The sequence below is a fragment of the Leucoraja erinacea genome, chromosome 37 (assembly GCF_028641065.1).
Source record: "Leucoraja erinacea ecotype New England chromosome 37, Leri_hhj_1, whole genome shotgun sequence".
NCBI classification, from domain to species: domain Eukaryota; kingdom Metazoa; phylum Chordata; class Chondrichthyes; order Rajiformes; family Rajidae; genus Leucoraja; species Leucoraja erinaceus.
The window spans coordinates 12,508,174-12,536,083 of record NC_073413.1 but is presented as its reverse complement, the minus strand read 5'-3'; the positions used below and the strand labels follow the sequence as shown (position 1 = coordinate 12,536,083).

The 27,910-nt window shown below is 44.6% G+C and overlaps 2 protein-coding genes across 2 annotated transcripts in view; both read left to right on the top strand.

The window, feature by feature from the left end:
- Nucleotides 1-5,743, top strand: part of LOC129713999 (protein phosphatase 1 regulatory subunit 12C-like) — a 46,512-nt gene extending 40,769 nt beyond the window's left edge. The window contains 1 exon segment of the mRNA XM_055663454.1: nucleotides 16-5,743. Coding sequence (XP_055519429.1) covers nucleotides 16-102 — 87 coding nt within the window. The 3' untranslated portion in view covers nucleotides 103-5,743.
- A 2,140-nt stretch (nucleotides 5,744-7,883) lies between these two features.
- On the top strand, nucleotides 7,884-27,584 carry snrnp70 (small nuclear ribonucleoprotein 70 (U1)). Its single transcript, XM_055663452.1, has 9 exons — nucleotides 7,884-8,454; nucleotides 11,275-11,337; nucleotides 12,234-12,288; nucleotides 12,781-12,845; nucleotides 13,991-14,053; nucleotides 15,127-15,208; nucleotides 24,854-24,955; nucleotides 25,098-25,185; nucleotides 26,303-27,584. Exons 1-9 carry the CDS (start codon nucleotides 8,308-8,310, stop codon nucleotides 27,039-27,041), a joined length of 1,404 nt encoding a protein of 467 aa, XP_055519427.1. The 5' UTR covers nucleotides 7,884-8,307; the 3' UTR covers nucleotides 27,042-27,584.
- Nucleotides 27,585-27,910: the final 326 nt, after the last annotated feature.

The window sequence follows — 27,910 nt, the reverse complement described above, 5'->3', positions numbered from 1 at the left end:
TGCGCGTGCCCATAGATCTTGACGGACCTGAAGGTGGACAACCAGAGGCTGAAGGATGAGAACGCCGCACTGATCCGCGTCATCAGCCGGCTGTCCAAGTAGTACCGGTGGGAAGTAGCGGCGGTGAGAAGGAGGATGCCAGCCCAGTTACTGCAGCTGACTGGAGGTCTGCTTCAAAGGGCAGTGTGCTCGATGCCAAGTACTTGTCCACAGCAAATGTGGGTTACTGTTGGTGGGGGAATGACAAGCAGAAGGATCAGCGGGGGGGTCAGACAAACAGGTGAACAAGATGTATGTAAAACAGTGAGAGCTCCACCCTTCTGTCCCCTGTTACTTCATTTCACACCCACTTTGTGTGTGATTTCTTTATCGGACCTACGTACGTCCAGAAATTATATTTGTTTTTTTTTCTTTTGTAAATTGTAATTGTTCCACCATGTACTGGTCAGCCAGGGTATGTGGTCCTCTCTCCTTTCATTACAGGACTGTGGGCATTTGGAGCTCACCACTGCCCCCCCCTCCCCCACCGCTCCCTCCAATCCACAAACTTCCCTCGCAATCTTTATATCCTCTTAAACATTCCTAAGTTGCAATTCTATTAACAATCGCTGTACAGAATGTAAAAAAAAAAAGATGTCTGTGTGCAGACTTTTTAAAGATATAAATGCAGTATTAAAACTGAGAGGTTACTGTGAATGTTAACAATTTCAATTTTAAACTGGGGACATTTATTTTTCCGATTTAAGGTTGTTTGGGCCAGAACAGAACGAAATGTCAAATCCTAATAACATGGTCCTTGTTTAGGATAGTCTGTCTGTGTGATATCAGGGGAGAAAATGTGGATTGGTTTAGTTCAAGTCCGTTTGCCCTCCAGTTTGAAGGCTCATTCAGCTCCTTGCTTCTATTCAAAGATTGCAGTGATTGCAAAGATTACAGTGGCGTGCGTCTGTATTGTGATGTAGATGTCCTTGGGACAACGAGTTGGCTCTGAAAACAGCATGCACTGATTAACGTGGAAGGTCCATGACTCTGCTCCTTGAAGGTCCTCCCGGCCTCTAGTCTCAGTGGCGGAAACATCTATCATCGTGGTATTGAGCTAAACCCAGGAGACTTTTCCTTCTGATACACTTTGATCGGCTTGGAACCCAATCAATACTGGACACCGAGTACTGGTGTAACTCAGCAGGTCGTGCAACATCTCTGGAGAACAAGGATAGGTGGCATTTTGGGTTGCGATCCTTCAGTCTGAAGAAGGGTCCCAATCCGAAACATCTCCGGAGATGCTGCCTGATCTGCTGAGTTACTCCAGCACTTTGTGTCCTTTATTGTAAGCCAGCATCTGCAGTTCCTTGTTTCCACATCTCAATGCTCAATGATTTTCAGTGCTTGCAAGTAATGACAATGACCTGAATTTTTTTTAAATATGTCCCTATTTTACTGAAAATATACAGTGGCATTTATGGGGATAATTATGGGTGTTATTTCAGCAAGTAATGAGTTTCGAGTACAAAAGAGATTAGCAGGATGCTGACTGATTCCTTGTTCCAACAGCAGCTTTTTTTGTTTGCTGATGAGTTTAAAATCCAAGGCCTGCAAACTTTAGCCGCAAAGTGGTTGTAGATCAAGGTGCAGGCTAGGTGTGGCCACTGTTGGCTGAACACTTTGAGCCTGTATTACATCTCCTGTGTGCGTGTGATACAGACAGCAAACAGGGAAGGTGATTGGGCAGCAAACAGAAACATGAGCACTCATTTGTCCTGATATTTGGGGCAAGTTTCCAAATCACAAATCCTGCAGATGCTGGAACTCTGAGCTAAAGATGATGAAAATATGTGTAGAGAGAGAATTTCGAGTCCCGACTCCATAAACCCACCCTGCAAGTGAATGTCACCTTTCAGTATCATTTTTATTTAAAGAATTAGCCTGCTGGCACCCAGTGTCTTCTGATTCTTTGATTTAATTTCTGTCCCTATTGTGAATTCAGAAGAATGAAAGTTATGGTGATGTTATCTGGGACTCTTTCACCCTGAAACTTTGCTTTTATCCTCTACTGTTTTCATTTTGCCTCCTGTATATTCTCAAGTGAGGCACTCCTGATTAATGAAACCATTATTAAAGTTGGGAACATGACATTGTTTCCCTGGGCTTAGCTTGCCTTTAGTCGACTAATTCTCCTGTTAAATTGGTCTTGGTTTCTGGAAGCAAAGTTGTGTTTTGGACAAATAGTTTGCTGAACTTTTCCTGTGCTCTGAAGCTACTCTCTCCCATGGGGGGAGTTGTGGCATGGTGGTCTGTCCGGGGTCTGCAGGCCTGGATGTACACGCCTGGGAGTGTAGGCTGGGGTCTACAGGCCGGGTGTACAGGCCAGGCGAGAGTGGGACAAGGACATGTACCTAACACATGGCCCATTCTACTGACCACAGTCAGGGTGTGACAGGGCTGATAGTCATCCTGAAGACCCCTCCCATGATGCTATCTCCCATCCCCTCCCCCCCCAGCAGACTAGGCAGGTGGAGATCTTGGCTTGCTCACTAGATACCACCACGTTCACAGGTTATAATAGAATGAGTCCATTCGACCCATCGAGTCCACTCTGCCATTCAATCATAGCTGATCACTCCCTCTTCACCCCATTCTCCTGCCTTCTCCCCATAACCCTTGACACCTGTACTAATCAAGAATCCATATCTCTGCCTTAACATTTTCCATTGACTTGGCCTCCACAGCCATCTGTGGCAAAGAGTTCCACATTGTACCAAAGGCTGGGATGTAATCCCTTGTGTACATCACATTTTGAGATTTATATAGACTCTGTTTTCACTTGAATCATTGTTTGCCAACTTGAATGTAATACTTTAATGGTCATTGTGACATTAGCAGTTGGAGCTCCGGGTTATTTTGTATGCTCACCAGCAGTGCCTTGTTTGTGACTCTGTGTACCACAGATCTACAGTCTACTACAAGTTTAAAACTAAGTTTTCGAATGTCTAGGATTTTTAATTGCAAAAAGATTACTGAAGTTTAAAAAATAAAATGTTTTAAGTAAATTGGGCAGTCGGGTCCTTGAACAGCTGAAGCAGCTCATAGGGCAACAATCGCACAGAAACCGACAGGGATAACGAAATGCGAGCTAGCACCTTGTAGTCTCCATAAAAAAGCAACGGTCATCGGCAATGTGAACGGCCGGAGTGGGGCTGGAGGTGTGGGTGGGTTTGTTGCAATGAGGTGACTGACCTTTATGTCCACCTGAAGATGATTGTGAAGTTGTCAGTCCGCACCTTCTGATGTGAAGACTTCAGGGTGAGTGTGTCCTGCCCATTACGTTGAGCACCGTTCAAGGTGCATGTCGATTGTTCGTTGAGCTGAGGGCCGTTGTGGGCAGTGGACATTTGGCACGGCAGACTGGAGGTCAGGCCCTAACCCACCAGCCATGGTATCCCACCCATACACCAGCAGGCAGCATCTCTGGAGAGAAGGAATGGGTGACTTTTCAGGTCGTGACTTAAGAAGGGTCTTGACCCGAGACATCACCCATTCCTACTCTCCAGAGATGCTGCCTGTCCCGCTGAGTTACTCCAGCACAGTGTCTACGGTTTAAAGCAGCATCTACAGTTCCTTCCCATCCACCAGCACGTCTGTCCCATTCTCAAGGCTAGCGTTGAGCTGTGAGGTTGGCATACATTCAGCTGTTATGTACTGTAGTGTGTTCCTGCGCTTGTTTGCAATGGACAGAGACAAGCAGAGGGTGGGATGAGAGAGACGGCATCCTGCCTAGTGTTAATGCCCACTGGAGCACCAGGGCCATCTAGTGGACAAGCAGTGACACACACATCAATGCCAGTGCTAAACCTCCTGTCCTTTCCCTCAGGATAATATATCTATGCTTCTTCCATGCTGCTGTGGTATAAACTGTTGTTGCTTCTCCCAGCTGGTGTAATTGCAAGATGGCCTGTACCAATTCCAGCGCTTACATCCCCACAGCCGGTCAGTGTTTGCAATCTGGATCATTTTCATATGAAACAAATGTAATTTACTCTTAAGATAATTCATGCTTGGTGCTGGACTTTCTCACTTTCATTTCAGCATTCGCAATCTGTTAATAGAAGCGTCTCCCTGTTACTGGGAATATGCTCCACAATGCCAGGGTTGGTGTTCTTAGTTGCTCTTTGGTGCTCTTTGCCTGCAGGATATGTGGGTGAGAATGGTTTGCAAAGTGTTGTTGCCGTGTCCATAACCAGGGCCCTGACTGAGGTGAGGGAGAGGTGAGGGGCAGAGTATCAGCACCGTGGACAACCTAATGCACCCTCGCTTGGTCTGTATGTTCCTAGGGAGGTTTAGTTGCAATACTGGTTGAACACTTGTAGATATCCCTCGCCTTCCATTTGGTTCCTCTTAATGCCTTAAAATGCTAAATGTTTGCACCTGCATCTTCAAAGCCTCTTCTCTTCATGGTTGGTTCTCTTCAGGCTGGTTGCTGTGAATATTTGGTGCAAAGTCCCTCTCCCATCGTGAAAATTCAGCCAGGATGGTGAGGGAACTGTTGTGTTCTTCAAACAATTGTCCTGAGATATAACCTTCCTAAAGGTGGCAGAGGCTGATGTATGTACTGTTAACTGCTCAAATGAACAAGATGCTGACCAGTTGCAATTTGTACAGATTATATTCCCCCTGATAGACACAAAAAGCTGGAGTAACTCAGCAGGACAGGCGGCATCTCTGGATAGAAGGAATGGGCGAGGTTTCGGGTCGAGACCCTTCTTCAGACTGAGAGTCAGGGGAGAGGGAGACAGAGATAAGGAAGGGTAAGGTGTGAAAATGAGACATCAAAGAGGACGAAGGTCAAGAATAGATCATTGTTAGCTGGGGGAAGCTGACAACGAAGAGTACATAGATAAAATATAATCAGGCGGACAGTCAGACTGGTCTGAGAACGAGAGGGGAGAGATGAAGAGAGAGGGAAAGCAAGGGTTAATTGAAGTTAGAGAAGTTAATATTCATACCGCTGGGATGTAAGCTGCCCAAGAGAACCTGACATTGCAAGAGGCATCAGTGTATCTTGAGAGATCCCACCTCCCAATCCATTGCCACAAACTGCACACACAGTAAATATCTATCTGCTCGGTGTAGTATTTTCCATTGTCAGAGCTGCATCTCACTCAGAACACGGCTACAGAATGTTGCCAGCCAAGGACTACATCTTTTCATAATTTTTTATATTAAAGTGTTCTGAAAAGACTGAAGCCGTTTAATGCAAAATGTTTAAAACGTTTATTTTTTACTTAATAAAAAAAAAAACCCCAACGGTGCAAATCGTAGAAATGCCATTTAAACCACTACTCCTGAAAAATATTGCAGGAAACTTTTCCGTGGAACTGTAAACTTATTCCCGAGGGGATTTGTATAATCCCAGTGCCTTGGGTACCTAATGTGATAAAATAAACTCCCACTCAGGACCAGAACGTTGGAGGAATCACCTGCAGTGCTGTCCTTTCACACACCATGTTGCAAATGTGCCATTGATTCCCAGTGTTGCCAAATACAGACACATAATTCTCCACACTCATTCCAGTCTGTAACTCTCATCATTCCAGGACAACGGGTTGCTCTTCCTGCTCTGCATCTCAATGTATTCAGTGATGCTCTTTGTGTGGAGAACATTTTTGAGGTGTTGAGCAGAAGTTGCCTGAACTCAAGCTCCTTAGCCACAGAGCCATTGACAAAGACTTGTATTGATGGGGGGGGGGGGGGGGGGGGGGGGGGGGGGGGGGGGTATATATAAATCTATAATATGTGAAGTGTAATGTAATTGTTGGCCATCAAGAATCTTAGTCATGCCAATGCCTTGTTCTGTCAGTTAAAAACTAAATGTTTTACTTTAAATGTCTTGCCTACAGCCAGAATTTGAAGCAATGTTTTTTTTTTTGTTGCAAGACTCTATCTAAACAGCTGTGGGATGCTGTGTGGTGTTTGAGTATTGTTCCATGAGTGGTGATCTGAATATATGTATATGGAATCTTTTTATAAAATACAAAATATGCATTCTTGCAAATGTGCAATACACAGGACTCTTACACAAAGTACTTGTTACGGCAGCAAAGCTGCACCGTTTTAAGCACAAGAAGATGCTGTTGATGCCTTGTATAACTTATATGTGTAATTAACCAGCAGCATTCATGTTTATTAAACTCAATTGCATTTTTAATTTGGATGTGTGATTACATTATTTAATCCATTTACGAGGATGGTTGCCAGGATCTTGAAGGAGAGGTTGGGCCGGCTAGGACTTTATTCCTTGGAGCGCAGGAGGATGAGGGGTGATCTTATAAAGGTGTATAAAATCATGAAGGGAATAGATCATGTTGAATGCACAATATCTCCTAAGGTAGGGGAACCGAGAAACAGAGGACATAAATTTAAGGCGAGAAGGGAAAGATTTAATAGTAACCCAAGGGGCAACTTTTTCCACACAGAGGGTGGTGAGTGTCTGGGATGAGCTGCCAGAGGAGGTAGCTGAGGCAGGTGCCACAACACCATTTAAAAGACACTTGCATATGTACAAGGACAAGGAAGGTTTAGGAGAGATCTAGCTTAGATGTAGCATCTTGATCAGCATAAACAGGTTGAGTTGAAAGCCCTGTTTCCACACACTGATTCCATCAGCAAACAATATGCCTATATATGCACTATTGACATATTACCCTTTTGACTGGATTTGGCCTGTAGCCCTGTAAAGCCCTCCTATATGGGATAGGAAAGGCGTAGAAGCATAGGGGCTAACTAGCGGGACTACCCTGTATCACAACTTGCACAGCATGATCAAGGTGGGCCGAAGGGCTGGTTTCCATGCTTCACACCTCCATGAACAAAGACCTGGAAGATGTTCTTTCAGCTCGTGCTTCTTTCATTAGCCTGACGCCAAATTGCTCATCAACTAAATTTTGTTCAGTCACAAGCACAGTAAAATAAGAGCAGGAGTTGAAAATCACGCATCTACTGTCTGTCCCACCATTGATGGATGACCTTTGCTGATCTCAACTCTGTTGTAGCCGTTCTCTATTCCCCTCGATTCCTTCATCTATCAATTATTTTTACCCAGAGAGTTGTGAATCTGTGGAACTCTCTGCCATAGAAGGCAGTGGAGGCCAATTCATAGATACATTGAGATACATAGACAATAAGTGCAGGAATGGGCCACACGGACCTTAGAGCCAGCACCGCCATTCAATGTGATCATGGTGAATCATCCAGTCAGTACCCCGTTCCTGCTTTCTCCCCATATCCCTTGATTCTGCTAGCCCTAAGAGCGCTATCTCTCGTTTGAAAGCATCCAGTGAATCTGCCTCCACTGCCTTCTGAGGCAGAGAATTGCACAAATTCACAACTCTGGGTGGAAGTTTCACTGGATGTTTCCAAGAGAGAGTTATATTTAGCTCTTTGGGCTAAAGGAATCAAGGGATATGGAGGAAAAGCAGGAACGAGGTACTGATTTTGGATGATCAGCCATGATCATATTGAATGGTGGTGCTGGCTCAAAGGGCTGAATGGCCTATGCCTGCACCTATTTTTCTATGTTTCATTGTCTATTAAAGGTCATAAGTGATAAGAAGAGAATATGGCCATTCGGCCCATCACGTCTACTCTGCCATGAGTGTGCATTGGATGAACCTGCAGTGGAAGTTCTCCTGCATTGAACATGCACTGGCCCTGGATCTGCAACAAAGGGCGAGGCGGCGTCTGTCGATCACCCCTCGGGGGCGGGACCAGTTGGTGACTGACGTGCGCCCCATCCAATGGGCCAGGTGCAGGAGCGGCGCTTGCCGGGCGGGGCGGAACTTCCGGGTGATCCGGCGCATGCGCGCATCCGTGATCCTGGCGCTGGCGGCGTCGACACGCGTACTCCTCCGCCGCCCCAGCAAGGCGAAAAACATAGTGCGCTTGTATTGAAGGGAATAGAAAGCGAACGAAAGGGCTTAGAGTGTGAGAGAGAAGCGATTTAGTCTAAAGGGCGTTGGCTGGAAGATCAGAGGTGAGGTTGGCTGGTCCCGGGGTGGTTCGTTGCCTGAGGCCGGGGAGGCGGCGCAGGGACACGACACGACGCGGCGCGGTGACAAGGGCGCCGCCATTTTGTGTTGTCCAGGTCGGCGGGAGGCGCGCGGCCGCGCTGCGGGTTACGCTAGTTACACTAGTTACACTAGTTACACGGTTATATCAGTTATAGTAGTTAGTGGCGGCGACCGGTGACCACCCGCCCGTGTCCGTCCGACCGTCAGTTACCGGCGAGGGGGAGGAGGAGCCGCCGCCGCCGCCATGACTCAGTTCCTGCCGCCCAACCTGCTGGCGCTGTTCGCGCCGCGCGACCCCGTGCCCTTCCTCCCGCCGCTAGAGAAGCTGCCGCATGAGAAGCATCACAGCCAACCCTACTCTGGCATCGCCCGCTTCGTGTCACACTTCGAGGTGAGGGGGGGGTGAGGAGAGGGGTGGGGGGTAGAGGGGGGGTTGAGGGGGGGTGAGGTGAGGGGGGGGGGGGGAGATAGGGGTGGGGGGAGGGGGGGAGGTAGGTGGGGGGGGGGGTGGGGTGGGGAGAGAGGGGGGGGGGAGGGGGGGGAGGTGGGGGGGAGGGGGGGGGGGAGAGGGGGGGGGGAGAATAGAGGTGGGGGTGAGAGGTGGGGGGGGAGAGGGTGGGGGGGGGGGAGAGAGGGAGGGGGTGAGGGGGGAGAGAGGGAGGAGGGGGGAGGAAGAGGGGTGGGGGTGAGGGGGGAGAGGGTGGGGGGGGGGGGGGGGGGGGGGGGGGGGGTGGGGGGGGGGGGGGGGGGGGGGGGGGGGGGGGGGTGAGGGGGGGGGGGGGAGGGGGGGGGGGGGGGGGGGGGGGGGGGGAGGGGGGGGGGGGAGGGGGGGGGGGGGGAGAGGGGGGGGGAGGGGGAGGGGGGGGGGGGTGGGGAGGGGGGGGTAGGGGGGGGGGGGGGGTGAGGGGTGAGGGGGGGGGAGAGGTGAGGGGGGGAGGGTGAGGTGAGGGGGGGGGGGAGAGGTGAGGTGGGGGGGGGGAGGGTGAGGGGGGGGGGGGGAGAGGTGAGGGGGAGAGGTGAGGTGAGGGGGGGGGTAGAGGTGAGGGGGTGGAGAGGAGAGGTGAAGGGGGGGGAGAGAGGGGGGGGGTGAGGTGAGGGGGGGGGGGAGAGGTGAGGGGGGGAGGGTGAGGTGAGGGGGGGGGAGAGGTGGGGGGGGGGGGGGAGAGAGGGTGGGGGGGATAGAGAGAGTGGGGGTGGGTGAGGTGGGGGGGGGGTGAGGTGAGGGGGGGGGGAGAGGTGAGGGGGGGAGGGTGAGGTGATGGGGGGGAGAGAGGGTGGGGGGGGGGGTGGGGGGGGGAGGTGGGGGTGGGGGAGGTGAGGGGGGGGGAGAGGTGAGGGGGGAGAGAGGTGGGGGGGAGGGGGGAGAAGAGAGGTGGGGGTGGGGAGGTAGGGGGTGGGGGGGGGAGAGAGGGGTGAGTGGGGGGGAGATAGGGGGGGTTGGGGTGAGAGGTGAGGGAGGTAGGGGTGAGGGGGTGGGGGGGGGGGAGAGAGGTGGGGGTGGGGTGAGGGGGGGCAAAGGTGAGGGGGGTGGGGAGAGGGAGGTAGGGGTGAGGGGGGGGGGAGAAGAGGTGAGGGGGTGTGGGGGGGAGGGGGGGAAGAGAGGTGAAGGGGGGGGGAGGGGAGGAGGAGGGAGGATAGAGTGGGTGGGAGGTTGGGGAGAGTGAGGATGGTGGGGTTGAGGAGAGAGTGTTGGTGAGGGGGGTGAGGTATGGGGGAGTGGAGGGTAAGGTAGAGAGAGTGGGGAATGGTGGGGGCAGGTTTGGGAGGGGGAAGTGGAGAGAGAGGCTGAGCAGGAGTAGGGGGTGGTAGGGAGTTAAGGGGCACTGGGCTGTGTGGGGAGGAAGAGGGTGTAATGGGGATAAGAAGAAGAGTGGGTGAGATGAGGTGGTGGGGACGGGGTGAGCATGTGGGGTTGGGGTTAATATTGGGGATGGTGGGGGGCTTTGAGTGCCCTAGGGATGGGGCTGCTTGTGGGCAATCTGGAGCAAAAAACAATGCTAGATTTACTCTACGGGGAAGGCAGCATAGAAACAGAAAATAGGTGCAGGAGGAGGCCATTCGGCCCTTCAAGCCAACACCGCCATTCATTGTGGTCATGGCTGAGTGTCCCCAATCAATAACCCGTGCCTGCCTTCTCCCCATTGTGGAGTGAATGAACATGGCATTTTGGGTTGAGACCCTTCTGACATGTTTTGTGGAGGAGAAACTAATTAATTGCAGTTTATTGCTAGCCACTTTAAACAGAAATGAGGCCTTCTCTGGCCCACAGTTTATACACCCAGACATGTAGTGTTTGGTTGCTAAATGACACAAATGCAGCAAAGTGAACCAGTAGAAGAAGCCATCAAGAGACTGCACAGCACGTGGCTAAAAGACTGCAAGGGATATCATAAGTGATAGGAATATGTTAAATTGGTCAGGAAAAACATGTTTAACCAGTCTTAATTCATAGACGATTTGCAGATCAGGTGTATAGGAGAAGAAAAAATAAATCTAGGTGTCCTGTACATGATTTACTGAAGGCTGGAGGGTAGTATATACTAATTAGGAATGCCAACAATGTACAGTATTGGCACCATTTTTAAGGGAGAACATACTGCTTTGGACAGCTGTTCTGTGAAGTTTACAAGACGTACGTGGAATGGGATTATTGAATTCTTCCTCGCATGTTAATGGAGGCAGTCATTGAGTAATCTTATATTTTGTCAATTAAAGGCAGATGTAGATAGATTCATGTAGACACAAGGGACTGAAGCTGTTAGTTTACAAAAATATACACTAAAGTGTTACTCAGCAGGTCAAGCAGTATCTCTGGAGAACATAGATAGGTGTTTCAGGTTGGGATCCTTCAGTGATTTTATTGGTGGGGAAAGCTGGTAGAGAGGTGGGGTGAGATAAAGCCTGGCGAGTGATAGATGGATACAGGTGAGGGAGTTTTATTGGCAGATAGTTGGACAAAGGTCGGGCGAAAGAGCAAAAAGTGAGATAGAGATAGAAGAGACTGAAATGTGAAGCCAGAGGAATGAATAGGAGGTGCTCATCCAGGTGGGGCATGGATTCATGATAAGTGGGCGTTAGGGTATTGGGGATGGAGTTGAAGTTGTAATGGAAGCAACTGGAGCAGAGCAGGCTAATGGGCCAAGTTCTCTTCATGTGGATGCACTATGAACTATAGTTTGATAATCTTCAACCACTCGTGTTCTCCCTGTAGGACCCCAGAGATGCCCCGCCACCGACAAGAGCTGAGACTCGCGAGGAGCGCATGGAGAGGAAGGTGAGAATGGAGCTAGTCTTCATTTGTACATCGTCAGTGGAAGGGTCAGTTAGCCACTGTGCCTGTAGGCAAGGCATCTTCAGAAATACCCTTGCTGTAATTTTGATTTGGTTGCTACTTCCGTTTCATAAGGTCATACGTAATAGGAGCAGAATTAAGCCATTCAGCATATCAAGTCTACTCTGTCATTCAATCATGGCTGATCTATCTCTCCCTCCTAACCCCATTCTCCTGCCTTCTCCCCATAACCACTGACACCCGTACTAATTCGGAATCTATCTCTGCCTTAAAAATATCCGTTGACTTGGCCTCCACAGCCGTCTGTGGCATAGAATTCCACAAATTCACCAGCCTTTTGACTAAAACAAATTCTCATCTTCTTCCTGAAGGAGCATGTTTTAATTCAGAGGCTATGACCTCCAGACCTAGACTCTCCCACCAGTGGAAACATCCTTTCCACATCCACTCTATTGAAGCCTATCACTATTCAGTGAATAGTTTTGTATTCCTATTTTTTCCTTATTTATTAAGAAATAAAACTTTGCTAGTGATGTTGGGTAATGAAATCACAAACCTTTCCGCACTTTGTTCCATGTCCACGGACTCCTTGGACATTACATTTTATTACAGCACCATCAACAGATCAAAGTCTTGATCATTGCAAATGTATGGACAATTGGTTAAAAAAAAACCTCGTGTCCATTTTACTGCTCAGCTGGGAATAGAACCGAATGGGCTGATTAACGTAACCTATGTTTTATACAGCTAGGCCAAAATTGAATGCTAAAAGTGACTCAATTTCATGTTCCTGCCTGTATAATACTTCCCTTACGGCATTTTCCACTGCTGGGGGTTCACCTGTGTGAAATTGAAGTCTTGGGATTTTCCTTCTGCAGAGACGTGAGAAGATTGAGAGAAGACAACAGGAAGTTGAAAATGAACTTAAGATGTGTAAGTGTACGGATGAGTCGGTCGTTTTGTTTTCTGCTCAATGTGCAGTAAATCCATGCAACTTGTACTGTCCTTGACATGCACTCTTCTTCAACATGGGGATGCATTAATATTACACCACTTATGTGGGAATTATGAGTGGTTGTGTGCAGATACTTGAAGGCAAATAAATCATCTGGGTTTGCAGGCATACTTTGCACATAGCTTCATGGCCTGCAGGTTTAACATGAGAACATTTAAAATGGAATTACTTAAACTTAATTGCTTTTTGGATATCTGTTTATATAAAGCCTTTTAACATAGTAAAAGGTTCCAGTGTACTTGGCAGGGATATATTGAACCGAGACACAAGGTGACCAAATGTCCATTTGATGAATTAGATTTTAATGGAAGAGAAATGTTTGAGGGGGAAATTCCAGAATTTAAGTATGCCAGATATGGAATAGAACTCGACTGACTGCCTCAACTAAGTGCACATTTTATCATTGACAGGGGATCCTCACAATGATCCAAATGCACAAGGCGATGCTTTCAAGACTCTGTTTGTTGCCAGAGTGGTGAGTTTTCATTTTGTGTTCTCTTTTTTTTCTGGTGGGGCAGGGGTGGTTGGTAAAATGCTGTTGGAATGGTGGTACTAATTCAGGCTTGCATTCGGAAGCACCAACAGGCCTTGGTGGACGGAGCATTAGTGAATGTTGAAACGGTCACCTAGTCTATGCTTGGTCTCTGCAATATAAAGGATGCCTCATCAGGAGCTCCGAATGCATAGTTGTTGGGACGGGGTACATCAGTACAGTGGTTGTTATGGGACAGAATCATACCTGGACGATTGATCAAGCTCCTACTCCCTCTGTGGGAGCACATACATTTAAATTCACATAATTATATAAATTTGGGTAATGGGGCTGATATCATGAGCAGTGGCCATTAAACGACAGCATTGTAAAATAGGTAGACACAAAATGCTGGCCTAACTCAGCGGGCGAGGCAGCATCTCTGGAGAGAAGGAATGGGCGACAGTCTAAAGAAGGGTCGAGACCCGAAACATCGCCCATTCCTCTCCAGAGATGCTGCCTCACACACTGAGTTACTCCAGCATTTTGTGTCTACCTTTGATTTAAACCAGCATCTGCAGTTCTTTCTTACACAGCATTGTAAAATATCTGTCCCGTCCCAAACGTCACCTTGGAACAGAAGTACACCGTTGTTTACTTGTGACTGCATATTTCACCCGTCAATGTAGTTGATTCTACTGCCCTTCAAAATGGACTAGTTCATGGGGAACAAACGGATCACTGCTTACAAGCCGTACCATTGATGTCCACATTCATTAGCAGATTGACGTGTAGATCTAGCATGTTAATTTATAGCATAGTTCCAAGGAGTTTGTGGGTTGCTTCATAATCCTGAGCGTAGATATGTGATGTTTTGGATGTTTGGATCTTTCTTCTTCATCTTGACTAATTGTTGTCCAATGGGTGTATTGCAATTTGGTATCATCTGAATCAAGAGTTGATTTTGAGCACAAGTTTCGATTGTTCTGAGAAATGCTGCAGGAAAACTGCTGCCCCAGTGGAGAGATCAATGGCAGCTACCTGAAATACACTTTTAAAATTAATTTGCCATAAGAAGCAGCCATTGCTGCATATGTGAACATGTTTTGAAGATGTAAATAAGTGGCTCACTGTTTCCTCTATTACAGAACTACGACACAACAGAGTCCAAGCTGAGACGTGAATTTGAGGTCTATGGTCCCATTAAAAGAGTAAGTACTTGTGATAGAAAAATGAAAATTGTCATTAAACTAAGTAACAGTACTCTAGAACAGTATATCACAGGATTAGGCCGTACGACCCACATTGTCAATACTGAACACGATGCTAAGTTAAACTAAACTCCACTGCCGGCATGTGACCAATATGCCTCCTTAACCTACATGTCTATCTGACAGCTTCTTAAATGTGCCTCTCTCGCATCAGCTGCCAACCCTGGCAGCATGTTCCAGGCGCCCACCACTCCAAATATAATAAAAACCTGGCCCTCATCTTAAAACTTTGACCATTTTGTTTTATGCCTCTCATAAATTTATGTTTATCTGGTCTCCACTCAACCTCTGATGTTCCTGAAAAAACAATCCTTCTTGTCCAATCACCTTGTTGCTAATAGCCCCTAGTTCAGGCATCATTCCAATGTATGTGTAAAGAGCCTTGGGGTTTTCTTCCATTTAATTTGCCAGTTGTTCACTTGAACCCCTTCCTGCTTTTTTTAAATTTCTCCAAGGCCATATCCGACTTTGTCTTTCTAAACTGTACGCTTCCTTTTTCTTTATGACCAAGTTTACCACCTCTTTGGTCATCTACGGTTCCCTTACCTGGTCATCCTTATCCTTCGTCCTCACTGGAACATGCTGGTCGTGAATTTTAATCATTTGAATGTTACAAAAGTCCTTAAAGGTATGAGAGTGCAACAAGACCACCTGGACAGGTCCGCAGCATAGCAAATAAGTAAATACATTAACTCTGCTGCAACTGACTGCACACTTGGTTTTGAACATGAATGTCTAATAAATTCATCGGTGCTTGGCTGTTAGAGAGCAAACAGCAATTCGTTTTTTGTTAAAGATCCTGTTTAAGTGTAAAAGAACATGATCATCTATGATTGCCATTTTATTTTTCTCCTGTCTTTCCCCCTTTAAAAACATTTTCATTGCGCACGCCTAGAGATGCCTATTGTTTGTTTTTACTGCAATATTTTAATTTATTTACTCCGGATTTTTGTGTTTATATTTAAACAATTGTATTTAAAATTCTTGATGTGCTTTTTGGTTCCTTTCTTTAGATCTACATGGTATATAATAAACGGACTGGAAAGCCTCGTGGTTACGCTTTTATCGAATACGAACATGAGCGAGATATGCACTGTGAGTAACTTGTGTGTCCATGGGGTGGGAAGGGCTTTGGATAACTCGGTTTCACTTCAGCTGAGCCGTATGTTGTACACATTCTGGTTGTGCAACATTAGGCTGCTTGCTGAGTGCACACCGGCCTTCAATTTATTTTGTATCCCGATGACTTCAACCTTCCTATTTGCTGGGATCTGCTTCGGGTTAGGATTTAGTTAGAGAAAAGCTGGGCGTGGCTGGTCACTGATTATGGTCCCAAATACATGTTCAAAGTTACTTTTATTTTTGCACATCAACCTGTACACACTGAGTCTTGCAAAGAGCATTTGGAATCAAGTGGGTAGAAATGTTTAGAGTGCAGGAGGTTTAAACCACAAATCAAGGTGTGACGTGTAATTTTGCTTTTAAAGATGGCAGCCGGTTTCTTGGTTTGTTAATATACACAGTTCTCCGCTCAACTATAGGATTCAAGCAAGTTTTTAAATATCCATGTAAGTTTAATGTCTACGATGGTAATATGAGGCAGGATTGCTCATGGCAGGCAGGTGCCTCTCGAGTTGGCAAGAAGCAAGTTTGAATGCATCTTGTTTGTTTCAGATCAAGTTATTAGGGCCGAGCTGAAAGGCTGATTTTATAGCAGATGAGTTTGCCTAGTTTTAATTAGTGTATGGTGCTTTATCAGTCACATGTATCGAGGTACAGTGAAATTCAATTTTGTATACTTTAATCTAGGGGATCCAGATTTTTATCAAGCATAAATGGTTATCTATAATGTTGAAATTGCCTTTGAACCTATTTATTAAGAATTCTGATTTCCTAAGTAATGTAGGCCTGAATCTTCAAACTCGTCACTCAGCTGTTGGAGGATACCATAACCGTGTGACCATCAGACCTGCCCTGGCAGGCCTATGTACTGCTGTAGGCAAGGGTTGCAGGCAACACTTCTTTCCATATTATCGCCACAAGTCGCCCAGTGATTAATGGAACAGCTTGTAAAGCTTTGATATTAGCGCAGGGATGCAGAGGCATTAACCGATGCGCAGTACTTGGCCATCTAAGAGGGCCATAGCACTTTGTGATTACTAGACCTTTCTGGTTGATGTCCAAAAAGGTAGCTTATTGGAACAAAAACAGTGGGCGGGCCTAAATGTGATCTGAATCCTAAATATGAGACTGGGAACTCCTTGTAAAAGAGTTGGCAGCTCTTTCACTGGAGGAATATCATTATATAGAAACATCTCCAAAATGTTTTATAAATTGGCCTGCCATTGCAATTTGTGACAATATCACAAACTGTGTGTGTATATATATATATATATATATATATATACATACACATGCATGGTGTAAAACTTCACCATTGCTTAAAGATTGAACGGTCAACCTTTGAATGTTGGAGCAGAGGTTTGGAATGGATAAGTACAGCTGATTCCTGATAGAAGTGTACATGCGCCAATAAATGCTGGGTCTACACCATGCATTATCCCTAATTTAGTGCATACATTGCAAGTAAGTTTGTTCTGTAAGTGGAGCTTGGGGCAGGTATGTTTCTCAAGACTCAGCTGTATTTGGTCCAGTATGGTTTTGCTGACAGTCTGGTGAGAACTGTTCAGCGTTGTTACACTGGTGATGGATGGTATGGTAAGTATACCGTTTTCTTCCACTATATTGGAAGTTGTATAGTATTGATAATAGCATGTTGCTAATTATCTGTTATTACTTTATAATGCTGAGCACTTGCTTCATAGTTTTTACTCAACTGTGGAAGTTTATTTGTTAGTAACTGGAATCATGTCTTCCACTTTACTGTTCTTAATGGGAGGGGGCATTCAAGAACTAATTGTGATTGGCACAGATGCTGCTAAATGCACTTGGATTTCTGCCCCATGGTTTCCTAGATTTGAAGTGATTTGGGGAAGTGATTATAGGACCTGTGCCAGGGTGCAACATAAAATTAAAATAACTGCTACCTGGCTGTCCTAAAATGTAGTTTTTTAATCTGTTCACATTTATTAGGTTCTTTGGAGGATATTTTTTTCCTTTTGTGCACTGCAGTTGCTTTCCTTTCCTGATGGGAAAGGTTCAAGTGAGTTGCTGTCTTCAGTGAAACAGCAGCATTAAGGACATTTTCCCCCTTCATTTCATTGAAGGTCTACTTGTCCTTATTAATCAGTCCCAAGTATTCACACCATCAGAAATGATCTGTGTGAAGACCAAAGACTAACAACGGCATGATACCAATTGATAATTATAGGGGATTGGTCTTTTTTGCACACTTTCAAAAGTAGACCTTTTGCACCATTGGGCCCCTTTCACTGTTTTATTGGTTTTCAGAAACTTTGATGTTGACCTTTCAATGGATTGCCAAAATTGCTGGTGCCTGCTTTGAAAATTACAAATTAGGTTAATGAATCATTTCATTTGTGCTCCATTCAGTAGGGGCTGAATTAAGTGGGCCACAGAATAGTTGAAATTGCAATTTAAGACCATTCTATTTCTATTACTTGGCTACTTTTTATTAAATTGCATTTGAAATGGATTTTGAAAATTATATTCTGGCCATGCAGTATTTTTGTTGCCTTGAAATATGGGAAATCTCCAAACACAAGGATTGTGCCATAATTGAGTTTAAGCATACCTGCACATTCCATCTTTTACCGTGTTGGAGACAATTTACATCATGACATGTAAACCTTGCTTGGTCACAGACCATCTTGTGAAAGGGGCCTCTTGGTACATGTATTTTTCTTTAAATACATAGTTTGTTTGTGAATTGTGCAACTGTTTGCAAGCAGGGGTATATTAATTCTGTGTTATTTCTATTGTCACTGCAGCCACCATTCTGATGGCAAATGCCACTGCTGGCTTGCAGCTGATGCTATTGCTCCCCTTACATCTCATTGTATGGTTGGTATATGGGTTTGTATGATGGGTAAGAACTCGCAATACATCACCACAATGAGAGGAAAGAGAGACTAAAAAACAATGAATAGATCAGTTTAGGTGAGGTTACACAAGACACAAGGTGATTCAGAAAAGTAGGCATGACTCTTTGAGGGAGGAGTACTGGCTCTTTTGCTACTTGTTAGACCGTGGATCTTTGGGGTAGAGAAACTCAGTGGCATGTCCCTCATTCCTGCCTTTCGGATCTGCACCTTTAAAGGCTTTTTTAAGTTGTTGCTTTGTGCAACGGGGTAGGAATAGCACAGCAGAGTGAGAACATTTGGTCTTGAAGCTTCTGTTCCAAAATGGTTTTCTACATTAACTGTGCTAAATAAGTTGAACTCTCAGCCTCAGGAATGTGGTTTGTGCCTCGTGTTGGGTGTGCTATGAGATTGGAAGGTTTTGACACATTCAGATGTTTTGCTGCCTCTGCTGCTGGCAAACCACGGAATTTTGTTAAGCATCTGTTCATGTGCAGAAAGGTTCAGTGTTGAGGAGAGTGGTTAGAATACGAGGCCATTTTCATGGAGAATCTTGCTCCACAGAAATTGACTTTCTTTTAATTGTTCCTTAAATAAAGAAGGACGGAAAAAAATATGCCCAGAAAAATGTGAACCAGTTAGTTACCCAAGTTAGCTGTGAAAATTCTATATGCTATTTTAGTATCCCTGGGAAGTTGGTGTCCGTCTGGCCTGCTGTGTTCCTCCAGTGCTTTTCTGTCTAAAGGGGGCAATATGGTTACTTAAATGTGAGTTTAAAATAGTATTTAGGTAGTATGCAGTTTGTGCCAGGGTTTTTAGTGATGTTATGGACATTTGAAGGTTTGAATTATTAGAAGTCAGCTTTATCTCGGGCTTGAGTTCTGATTTGCCAATGTTGTCTTTTGTGTTATGTGGGGAAAGTTGGACATACAACAAGGCAAATTATGCAGACCCAAGAGGCAGCCATGATCACGTCACTGCACTTCTGTACCCCTGCATACCGACCGCTAGAGTAGAGCAGCCATGCTTACTTTTAATTATCGGACTTTATACCTCCCCCTGTCCTTTTTTTGGGGGGGGGGGGCTTGAGTAGTGAATAAAGGGTATGCTTGATGTAGGCTTAGCATTAGCAAATACATTTGAAACTCAAATTTTAATTATTTCACATAGGTTTTTATTTTTTGCATTCATATCTGTGGTTAGAAGGACCAAGCCTTCAAGAAACACATTTCTGTGCATCCATATACAGATCAGTGTGGTTCATTTTACAAATATTTTGTTACCAATTCATCCTGTCTGCTGTTGACCACTGAGTAGGAAAGCAGTCAGCAGCTATCAATGTAGAGTTGTAGCATTTAACAAGCCCCTCTAACTTCCTGAGTTAAGTCTAGAGAGTTTACAATGAATAGGTTTGTAGGCCAAGCTATGACTTTGTAGTCTGTTAGTTTGGACAGCAGATGTGAAAATCTGTCAGATGAAATTTTTATTTTTGTTTTCTAAAGTTAACTATCTTGGATTGCCAACTATGACATGGCATCCTAACCTGACTTCTGTTAATGCATCAGATGTCACTGTAATCTCCTCTGCATTGGGCGTGTATTTATGGGAGAATGTTAATTGTAATGTGAAGGGGCAGCTAGAGAAGATTTCTGTTTCCTCACTAACACAAACTAAACAAATTAACTGTTTCTTTGGTTTAGAATGTGAATTTTCAGTAGTATCACCATGCCTAGTTTTAATTTCTGCTGTCAAATTGTGAAGTAGACTTGGTGTGCCTCGTGGCAACCATTTGTGCTTCATCCTTTGTACACAGAAAATAATAGTATAAGTTGATTTGTTTGGAACTTGGTTGGTGTTTGATATCAGATTTAGTTTGCCCTAATGTTGTTCCCTGTCAGTTAGAAAAATATGTGTCATGCTGTCCATTTTGTAGTTTGTTGCAGGCAGACCAATAGATAACTGAAGTCTAGAAAGGGCTGCCTTTCGATGGATATTATTCTTCGCCCTTGTCTCTTTGATCCTGAGTATTTCCTTGATTATCAGCATATTGTACATGTTGATGTTTGATTGGAAGCTTTCATTGAGCTTTTCCATCCTTATCTTTTAATTAGGCAAGAATAGTTGTAGCTTTCAACGCAGGTGAATTCTACACTTTCCTTCGGAATTTAAAGGGGCTTTCACCATTATTTTCAAAGGAGGAGAAGGTGGCAGTTATTATGGATTAAATTTGTAGAGAGCACAGCAGAAAAGGTGTGCATGACAGCTGCATAACTTTGAGAATAATTGAGGAAAGTGGGTAGTTTGGAGGTGAAATGTGGAGGCTAGATTGTTATCCATGGTACGGGTGCTTTCAGTCGACTTCCTTAGTGGTAAAAGCGCAATATCTGCAGTTTAAAAATCTTTTTTTAATATTGGCTATTCTCTAAAAATATATTTGTAGAAATTTGGAAGCTAATCATATGCATTAATATTTTTTGAATTTGTGATTATCAGAATTGTCAAACAAGATAATCTGACAAATTGGTCATCGAGAAAACTGGCCACTTTTCAGTGCTGAACAATAATTTAACTTGACATTTATAATCACTGGAAAGGTTCGCAGGCAGCATTAATAATGTAGCAATCGTAGATTTCAGAGCTGCAACATCTTCTTTGGCTGGGCTAGGCTTTATTTTTTAAACTGTTTAAAAACCTTCCTTTTGAGCATTCTTGAATGATGTTCCGAGGCTGCAGTGCGATGGAAACTTGCTCTCTGATATCTTAATTTCTGTCTGGATATAAAATGCTTGCTTTTGTGTGCTCTCTGTCTTTCTATTCTTTTCTGGACATTCTCTCCACTAATAACGAAAATGTTTGAGCAATCCACTATAAGCCAAGCATCTGGGAAACATCACATTAACTGCTATTATTTGCACTGTGAGCAATAATGTGCCTAGTGACAATGTGATGTCAACATTTTTTTCCCCCCGTTTTTTTAAACCCTCAACACATTCTTACCTTTTACCCTGACATCTTGCATTTAAGTTTTTTTTACAAAGCTCTGAACTTAGATTGTGGGCCTCCAAAAGAGGATTCTGCAGCTCAATTCCCATTCATGTGTACCAAAAACATTTACAGGGGATTTTTTAAATATAAAGAGTCATTTTAAAAACAAATTGTTTTAAAACAAAACCGGCTCGTCAAGTAAGTTTGAGCCGAGGGCTCAGGTAAGCTGTGTGAAGGGATTTCCCCGTCTACATCGCGGAGGCCTTTGATGGAGGCATGCGAGAGAGAGCACAGAAGCAATGCTGGATTGGTAAAACTCATTGGTAAAACACGGTAAAAGGTTTATTTTTTTTTAAAGCAACGGGATTGTCTGGCTTGTTGAATTTTTCATTATGGATCGAATGTTCAAAGAATACCTGGTATTAAAGAGGGAGATGTGCTATATCTGCTCCTTGGTTTAGTAGGAAACCCTGCTTTTGAGAAAATGTATATTGTGCAATAACTTGGACCTGAGTATCATTTGGAACTTCATTCCATGGTGAATGGTAAGCTGAGATGTACTGTGGAAATGCTACACATGTTGTGCCAGCTGGTGAAGCTGTTATATATCTACAGGATCCTTGAAATTGCCTGGATCTAACTTCTACACGTCTAATTAATACACACAGTCAAATTGTCTAGATATTTTGAAAAGAAAACAAATGAGCAAATGGATTATCTTGTTACACCGGCTATTGAGCAAGTTATGATCGGTCCCCCTCTATACTTTTTTAAAGATCCAGATGTTTTGTTTTTGGCACCAGTGTTCCCTGCCCCTCTTCTCTCTGATCTGCGGGGCGCTCTAGAAAATCAGAAGATTTGTCACGTTAATATATTTATTCTGTTCAAGCTTTCAACTGCTGTAACATAACCGTATTAGTACTGTTGCTGGCAAGTGCAGCATATTTTGGATAAACAGAATCGCCAAGCTTATAGACACAAAATGCTGGAGTAACTCAGCGGGACAGGCAGCATCTGTGGAGAGAAGGAATGGGTGACGTTTCAGGTCGAGACCCTTCTTCGCCAAGTTTATAGCTATACTGGAGTCTAGTTATTTATAGTTCTTGCAATAGGTGCCTCAAGTGTGAAATTGTGGAAAATGTTGGTATTAACACAAACACCGCATTCTTTAAAAAGATTCCCCAAACAAAGTATTACATCTGAGAAGTGGAATGTTTCCTTCCCGATTTTAACATATTACAGATGCACAAATAAGCAGCTTTTAACTGCTATAGTAAGAGGAAAAGTCATTCCTGGAAGAATCTCATCGAATATTTCCCAGCATCACTCTTGTTAACACGAGTATTGTCTGTTTTTCATTTTGTTGTTACCATAACTCAGTGCTTTAATGAACTTAATGGTTGCTTCTAGGATATTGTGTAATCTTGTGTCCTGATGAAAGGGAAATAAATCCTCAGTTTTCCAATTGGGAAGGTCATTTACCTATCCTGTGTCTGCTTTGAATATGTTGCGAATTGAAAATTAAACAGTTATACATGCAACGTGGACTTCAAGACCATACACAATTACTATCTCTGGAAAGTTCTGTTCATCTCTCATGTAAATATGGTGTTAATCTAAAAACATTTATAAATCCCACAGGTGATGGATGGTAAGATGGTATTTGGCATCTTTATAATTGAACTCTCCTGAGGTCTGATGCTGCACAAAGGATGATCTTATCACTTGTACTTGGCCGGTTGAAATGTACCCTCTGATGCCTTGTGCCAAGTAGCAATGGTTTGTTTTAAATAACAACAATACCATTTAATGTGCGTGTTGAAGAAAAAGAAGCTAGAATGAGTGTTTTTAAATTACTGGTATAACGCATCTGGTGGTAAGACACACAAATCCCATTTAATTTGTTCTCTGTGGATTGAGTTCTGTAGATGTTGGTGTTCTTTGGACATTCAGATTGCTGTGATTGCAAAGTAAATCTGGAATGAGGAAAAAAGCCACAAGTCAGACATTTTTCGCTGATACCGTTTTAAAAAATAAGTAAATATATTATCCTTTGACTATGCTTGTTAAATTAATCAAACGCCCGATGTAGAAAAATCTTTTTTTTAAAAACCCAATCGCTGCTGAAAGCAGGTAAGGTGCAGTAAGTAAAGGATAAATCCTCAGCAGCAGAAAGTTACAAACAGTGGAAGTCGAAACACTGAACATTGTACCATCTGTTGGCGAGATAGCGCATCCCGATTTTCATGAGTGCAGGGGGCTAAAGTGCAGTTTTTGTAAGTAAACACAGGTAAAATCTCTTTTCTTTTGTTAGTGGTGCTGTGTAGTGCTTATATCAATTTATTTTATTTTTTCTCTTTGTCCCTTCAGTTCCTGTTTTTATCAATTTATCTTTCTACCTGGTGGTGCCTAGCGGATGGAACCCTATTAAACAAATTAACACAGGATCTTGCAACCCTGGTCAAATGGTCCAGTTCTAGTGTGGCTGAGAGCATAATTCCAAACTATCATGGGTGCCAGTAACACTACGAATGAAAGTAACGGACTAGGATGAAATTTCAATTTTTCCTCTCCTGAATTTGTGTTAATTCTGAAGGAGGAGCAGTTTGTCCTATTTTCTGATGAATCTTAGGCTTTAAATCGAATTCCGCGAGGAAATGGCAATGTTGCCCTGAAGAGTAAGGATCTGGTTAGATTGAGATCTAAGCCTACCGAGCTCAAAGTGGCAGAGCTTGTGGTCTTCAACCAAAACAAGAGATGTTGTTTTTCCTTGTTCAGTGTATCATCATGATGTCTATTACACTGCATCTAAACAAGTACAAGAGTTGGAGATTCTACTTTGGTAGCGTATCAAGAATATTTAAAGACACCCCACCACAATCCAAAAAGAAGTTGCCTGCTCTTGGGAGATAGTGGAAACATTTTTCATATTTGACTCCTTCCTTTTCCTGTCTTATTGATTTATTTGCCGCAGTGGTTAGATCCTGATTTAAAGCCATAAGTGTACTTGTGAAACTAAACTCCCACTCCTTTTAAGTTGGGGTCTGGTTGAAAGTAGTAATGCTGGGGTGTAGGACACTCTTGGGTTATTCTTGAATTGTAAGTACTGTTAAGGATTTTGACTCCTGCGGTTGAATAAAGTTACAGTTGAGTGCTGTACACGAGGTTTCAACCATTCCAAATCTGTCCTGTTTTCAGATGCTTACTGACTTGGTTGTTTCCATTTTCAGTTGCCAAACAGCCAGCGGTACTTTTTTTCAGTTTTTTATTTGTGGGGCCAAAATTCCCCCTGAATCAACAATATTGTTTGAGTGAGTGAGTGTGCGAGTGATGGATTCAATTAACAGTTGTTCTAATCAATGTTTTTTCCCTTCTCCAGGATTAGATCTCAGTGGTTCAATGTTGTATACTAGCTAGGGTTGGCTCTTTCCTTTTTCAATGAAACTGACTCACTTTAAAATATCCTAAATGCGTCAAAATTTAACTGACATATGAAGTCAAATCACAGTTTACTGGGATTCAGTGTTGTATTGAGAAAATGAGGAGCCAGCCCTAAATCTTGCATTTAATTTAACAGCCTGCTTCCAAATATTGGAGGAATGGGGGCACGAAACAGAACTCTTCCCTAAAAGGTTTTGTTTCTGCATGGATAGTTAATATTCCTTTTCTTTTTGATAAGGGGGTGGTTGGGTGGGGGTGGCCATGTTGAATCCCACTGACTTGTAGTTGCTGTTGTGGGCACGCTCTGTTGCAGCTGCATACAAACACGCAGATGGCAAGAAGATTGATGGGAGGAGAGTTCTGGTTGATGTGGAGAGAGGCCGCACTGTCAAAGGATGGCGTCCAAGGAGGCTTGGTAAGTTTAACAGCTCGTGGCTGCAGTTTCCTGGTCTGTCTGGTGTCCAATGTCCATGGTGGGTTGGTGGGTGATGAAGGACGGGGCTCTCGGTGTGATGGCAACCTGTTTTATGTGACTGACGTTGGGCTTCTTTCTGCAGGTGGTGGGCTTGGGGGGACTCGCAGAGGTGGTGCAGATGTTAATATCAAACATTCAGGTCGTGATGATGCACCACGGTATGATGAGAGGTAAGCATGTGGCCTTGTAGCGAGCAATGTGTAAGGTGCGCAGTCTCGCCAACTGTTGTGCAACCACAAACGCAAAGGGTGGTGCGTGTATGGAACAAACTGCCAGAGGAGGTAGTTGAGGCTGGGGCTATCCCAACATTTAAGAAACAGGATAGGACAGGTTTAGGGGGTTATGGACCAAATGCAGGCAGGTGGGACTAGTGTAGCTGGGACATTTTGGCAGGTGTGTGCAAGTTGGGCCGAGTGGCCTGTGTCCACACTGTATCACTCTATGACTTCACTAAGAGTTAAATGAACTTGTAGTCCAAGTGTAAGACAGACCAGACCAGCCCACTCCTGTATCGGGTTCAGCAGTGTGGAATGCTTGCTGCCATACTTGTCTGCAGTTTAATTTTACCCTTGGGTGGAGAGGCAGGTGTAGCCTCTAGTAGCTGCTGCCTTTCTAAAGTCTGCTTCCCCCAGAGGCAGTGAACAAGCTTGACTTTATTTTAATCCTTCGGAACCCAAAGTCAGAAAATGAGGCCATTGGTTATGTAGTTGAATCTTTGAGCTTGTTTATATTTGTAGCTTGCCGCAAGCAACTGCAGTGAGGAAGGTGGGCTTGGAATTTGCTGTTGTGGAGAAGAGGCTGTTGGAAGACTTTGGGTTCATAGCGGATACCAGCTTGGATATTTATTTCATTGTCTTCTTCTGAAGTTCCATTGCATGTTAATTGAGTTTAGTTTTGAGATGCACCCTGCGACCCATTGAGTCCATGCCAGCCATCAATCTCCCAGTCACACATATGTTCTACACTCTCCCTTCGCACCAGGGCTGCGTATCTTGGGGAGTACAGTGGCAGTGTGGTTGTGTGAGTGGACCAGCAAATAGATGCCTCTGAGCTCAGAACAGTGAGTTCACACCCCATTGGTGTACACCAGCTTCCTAATGCTCCCCTCCCTGCACTCTAGTTGTCCAAAATACACAGTTCTAGTTTGTCCCCACTTGTGGTTAACTCTTCTGCTGCTCCTTAAAGCACCTCTCTGAATTCTTGCAACAGATCTGTCCTCTTCCACATGAAGATGGGTCTGAAGGGAATCTTTGAACTGTCTGGATTAATTGATGCTTGTTCCTACAGAGACCGGGATCGAGAGCGAGACCGGGATCGACGCGAGTGCAGTGAGCGTAGCCGTGAACGGGACAAGGAGCGCGAGAGACGTCGAAGCCGTTCCAGAGAGCGGCGGCGACCTCCTCGATCTCGCAGTCGGGAGAAGGAAGAGAGGAAGGTCCGTACTAGCCGGGAGCGAAGCAGAGAGAAAGATAAGGATAAAGATCGGGATCGTAAGCGACGCAGTCGTAGCCGTGAACGCAAGAGGGAGCGAGATCGCGACAGGGATAAGGATAAGAAAGAAGAACGCACAGATGTAGAACAGCCTGAGGCGGGTGATGCACCTCACAGTGATCCACAGCCAGTGGAGGCCGTCTGTGAACCAGTCGAACCCAAACCAGAAACTGAAGAGAAGAATAGAGAACGGGGAGAGAGGGATAGGGAGCGGGACAGAGATAAGGAGCGAGATAGAGACCGGGATCGGGATCGTAGGCGGAGCCACAGAGACAGGGACAAGGACAAGGATCGTGACAGGGACAGGAGGAGAGACAGGGACCGGGATCGGGACCGTGATCACAAGCGAGACAGAGACAGGGATAGGGATAGAGATAGGAATAAGGAAGCTGACAAGCTGCAAGATAATGGGGCTTCAGAGCAATTTGAGGAAGGCAGTCTGGACTTGTACATCGACCTGGAGTCGCAGCCTGCAGAAGGATACATGTTGCCTGAAAATGGTTACCAAATGGAGCCGCCCGCAGAGGGTTACTGAGAAGGCCAGTTCAAACTTTTAAAAGTGGACCAATATTTTCATTTTCCTGTTTAACAGAAATCCGCAGCTTTTTTTTGTTGGTTTTATGCTGTAGTGAAGGAAGTTTTCAGCGCGAGATACTCGTTTTTAAGATGGGTAAGTTTTAGTGACTCTTTCATAGCAGATGGTTTGGAATCCTTCTCGAGATTTGTGAAACTCAACTGGTGAATGTTATCAAGTTCCTTTTTATGGTGTAATTCACAATAAACCCAGTTCCAAAGCTGTGTGAATCATTTGTGTACTTATGTACAGGTGTCCGTCCATCAGTGAGGTCTTGGCTGGGGTCAACATTTGCCCCCAGTGTTGTACATCAGCTATTGAATTGCTTCTAGTGAGTATAAGACCCTCATAGTCAAGGCTCCCGTGGTGGCTGCTGCTGTAATAACTGCATTGCAGTCTTCAAGGTAATGGCTTACTGGAGAAATGGACAGTTTGGTTGAGATGTCTGCTTCCTTTAAATAGTCTGATTCAAATTTGTCAATAAAACTTTACGTGTCACTGGTGTTTGCCATGTGTTTGGTGTTGTATTTTTGCTGCCTGTGTTTCACATTGCACACCTGCTGGGGTCTTGGGTGGCCATTGGTCTGTAGGCCAAACAATAGGCCTTTGACAGAATGTACTTGTTAATGATTCGATTCATGGACAACGGCTTCACAGGACGAGACATGGACCACATTCACCACGATTCGAAGTCTGCATGCCACGTTTAGGCATCTTCCTCAATATTCAACAAAATTCCTACAATCCACTGGATGGAGGGTCATGTTTGACCAGAACCTTGTTTGTTTTGTCACCTTCCAGCTAACGATCTATATTTTCCTCGACCTTGA

What these genes read in the sequence shown, in the direction of transcription:
- snrnp70 (XM_055663452.1), top strand. Translation starts at nt 8,308, where the DNA reads ATGACTCAGTTCCTGCCGCCCAACCTGCTGGCGCTGTTCGCGCCGCGC. An exon ending in TGAAAATGAACTTAAGATGT is followed by an intron (nt 12,289 to 12,780) that starts GTAAGTGTACGG and finishes TATCATTGACAG; the next exon opens with GGGATCCTCACAATGATCCA. An exon ending in TCTATGGTCCCATTAAAAGA is followed by an intron (nt 14,054 to 15,126) that starts GTAAGTACTTGT and finishes TCCTTTCTTTAG; the next exon opens with ATCTACATGGTATATAATAA.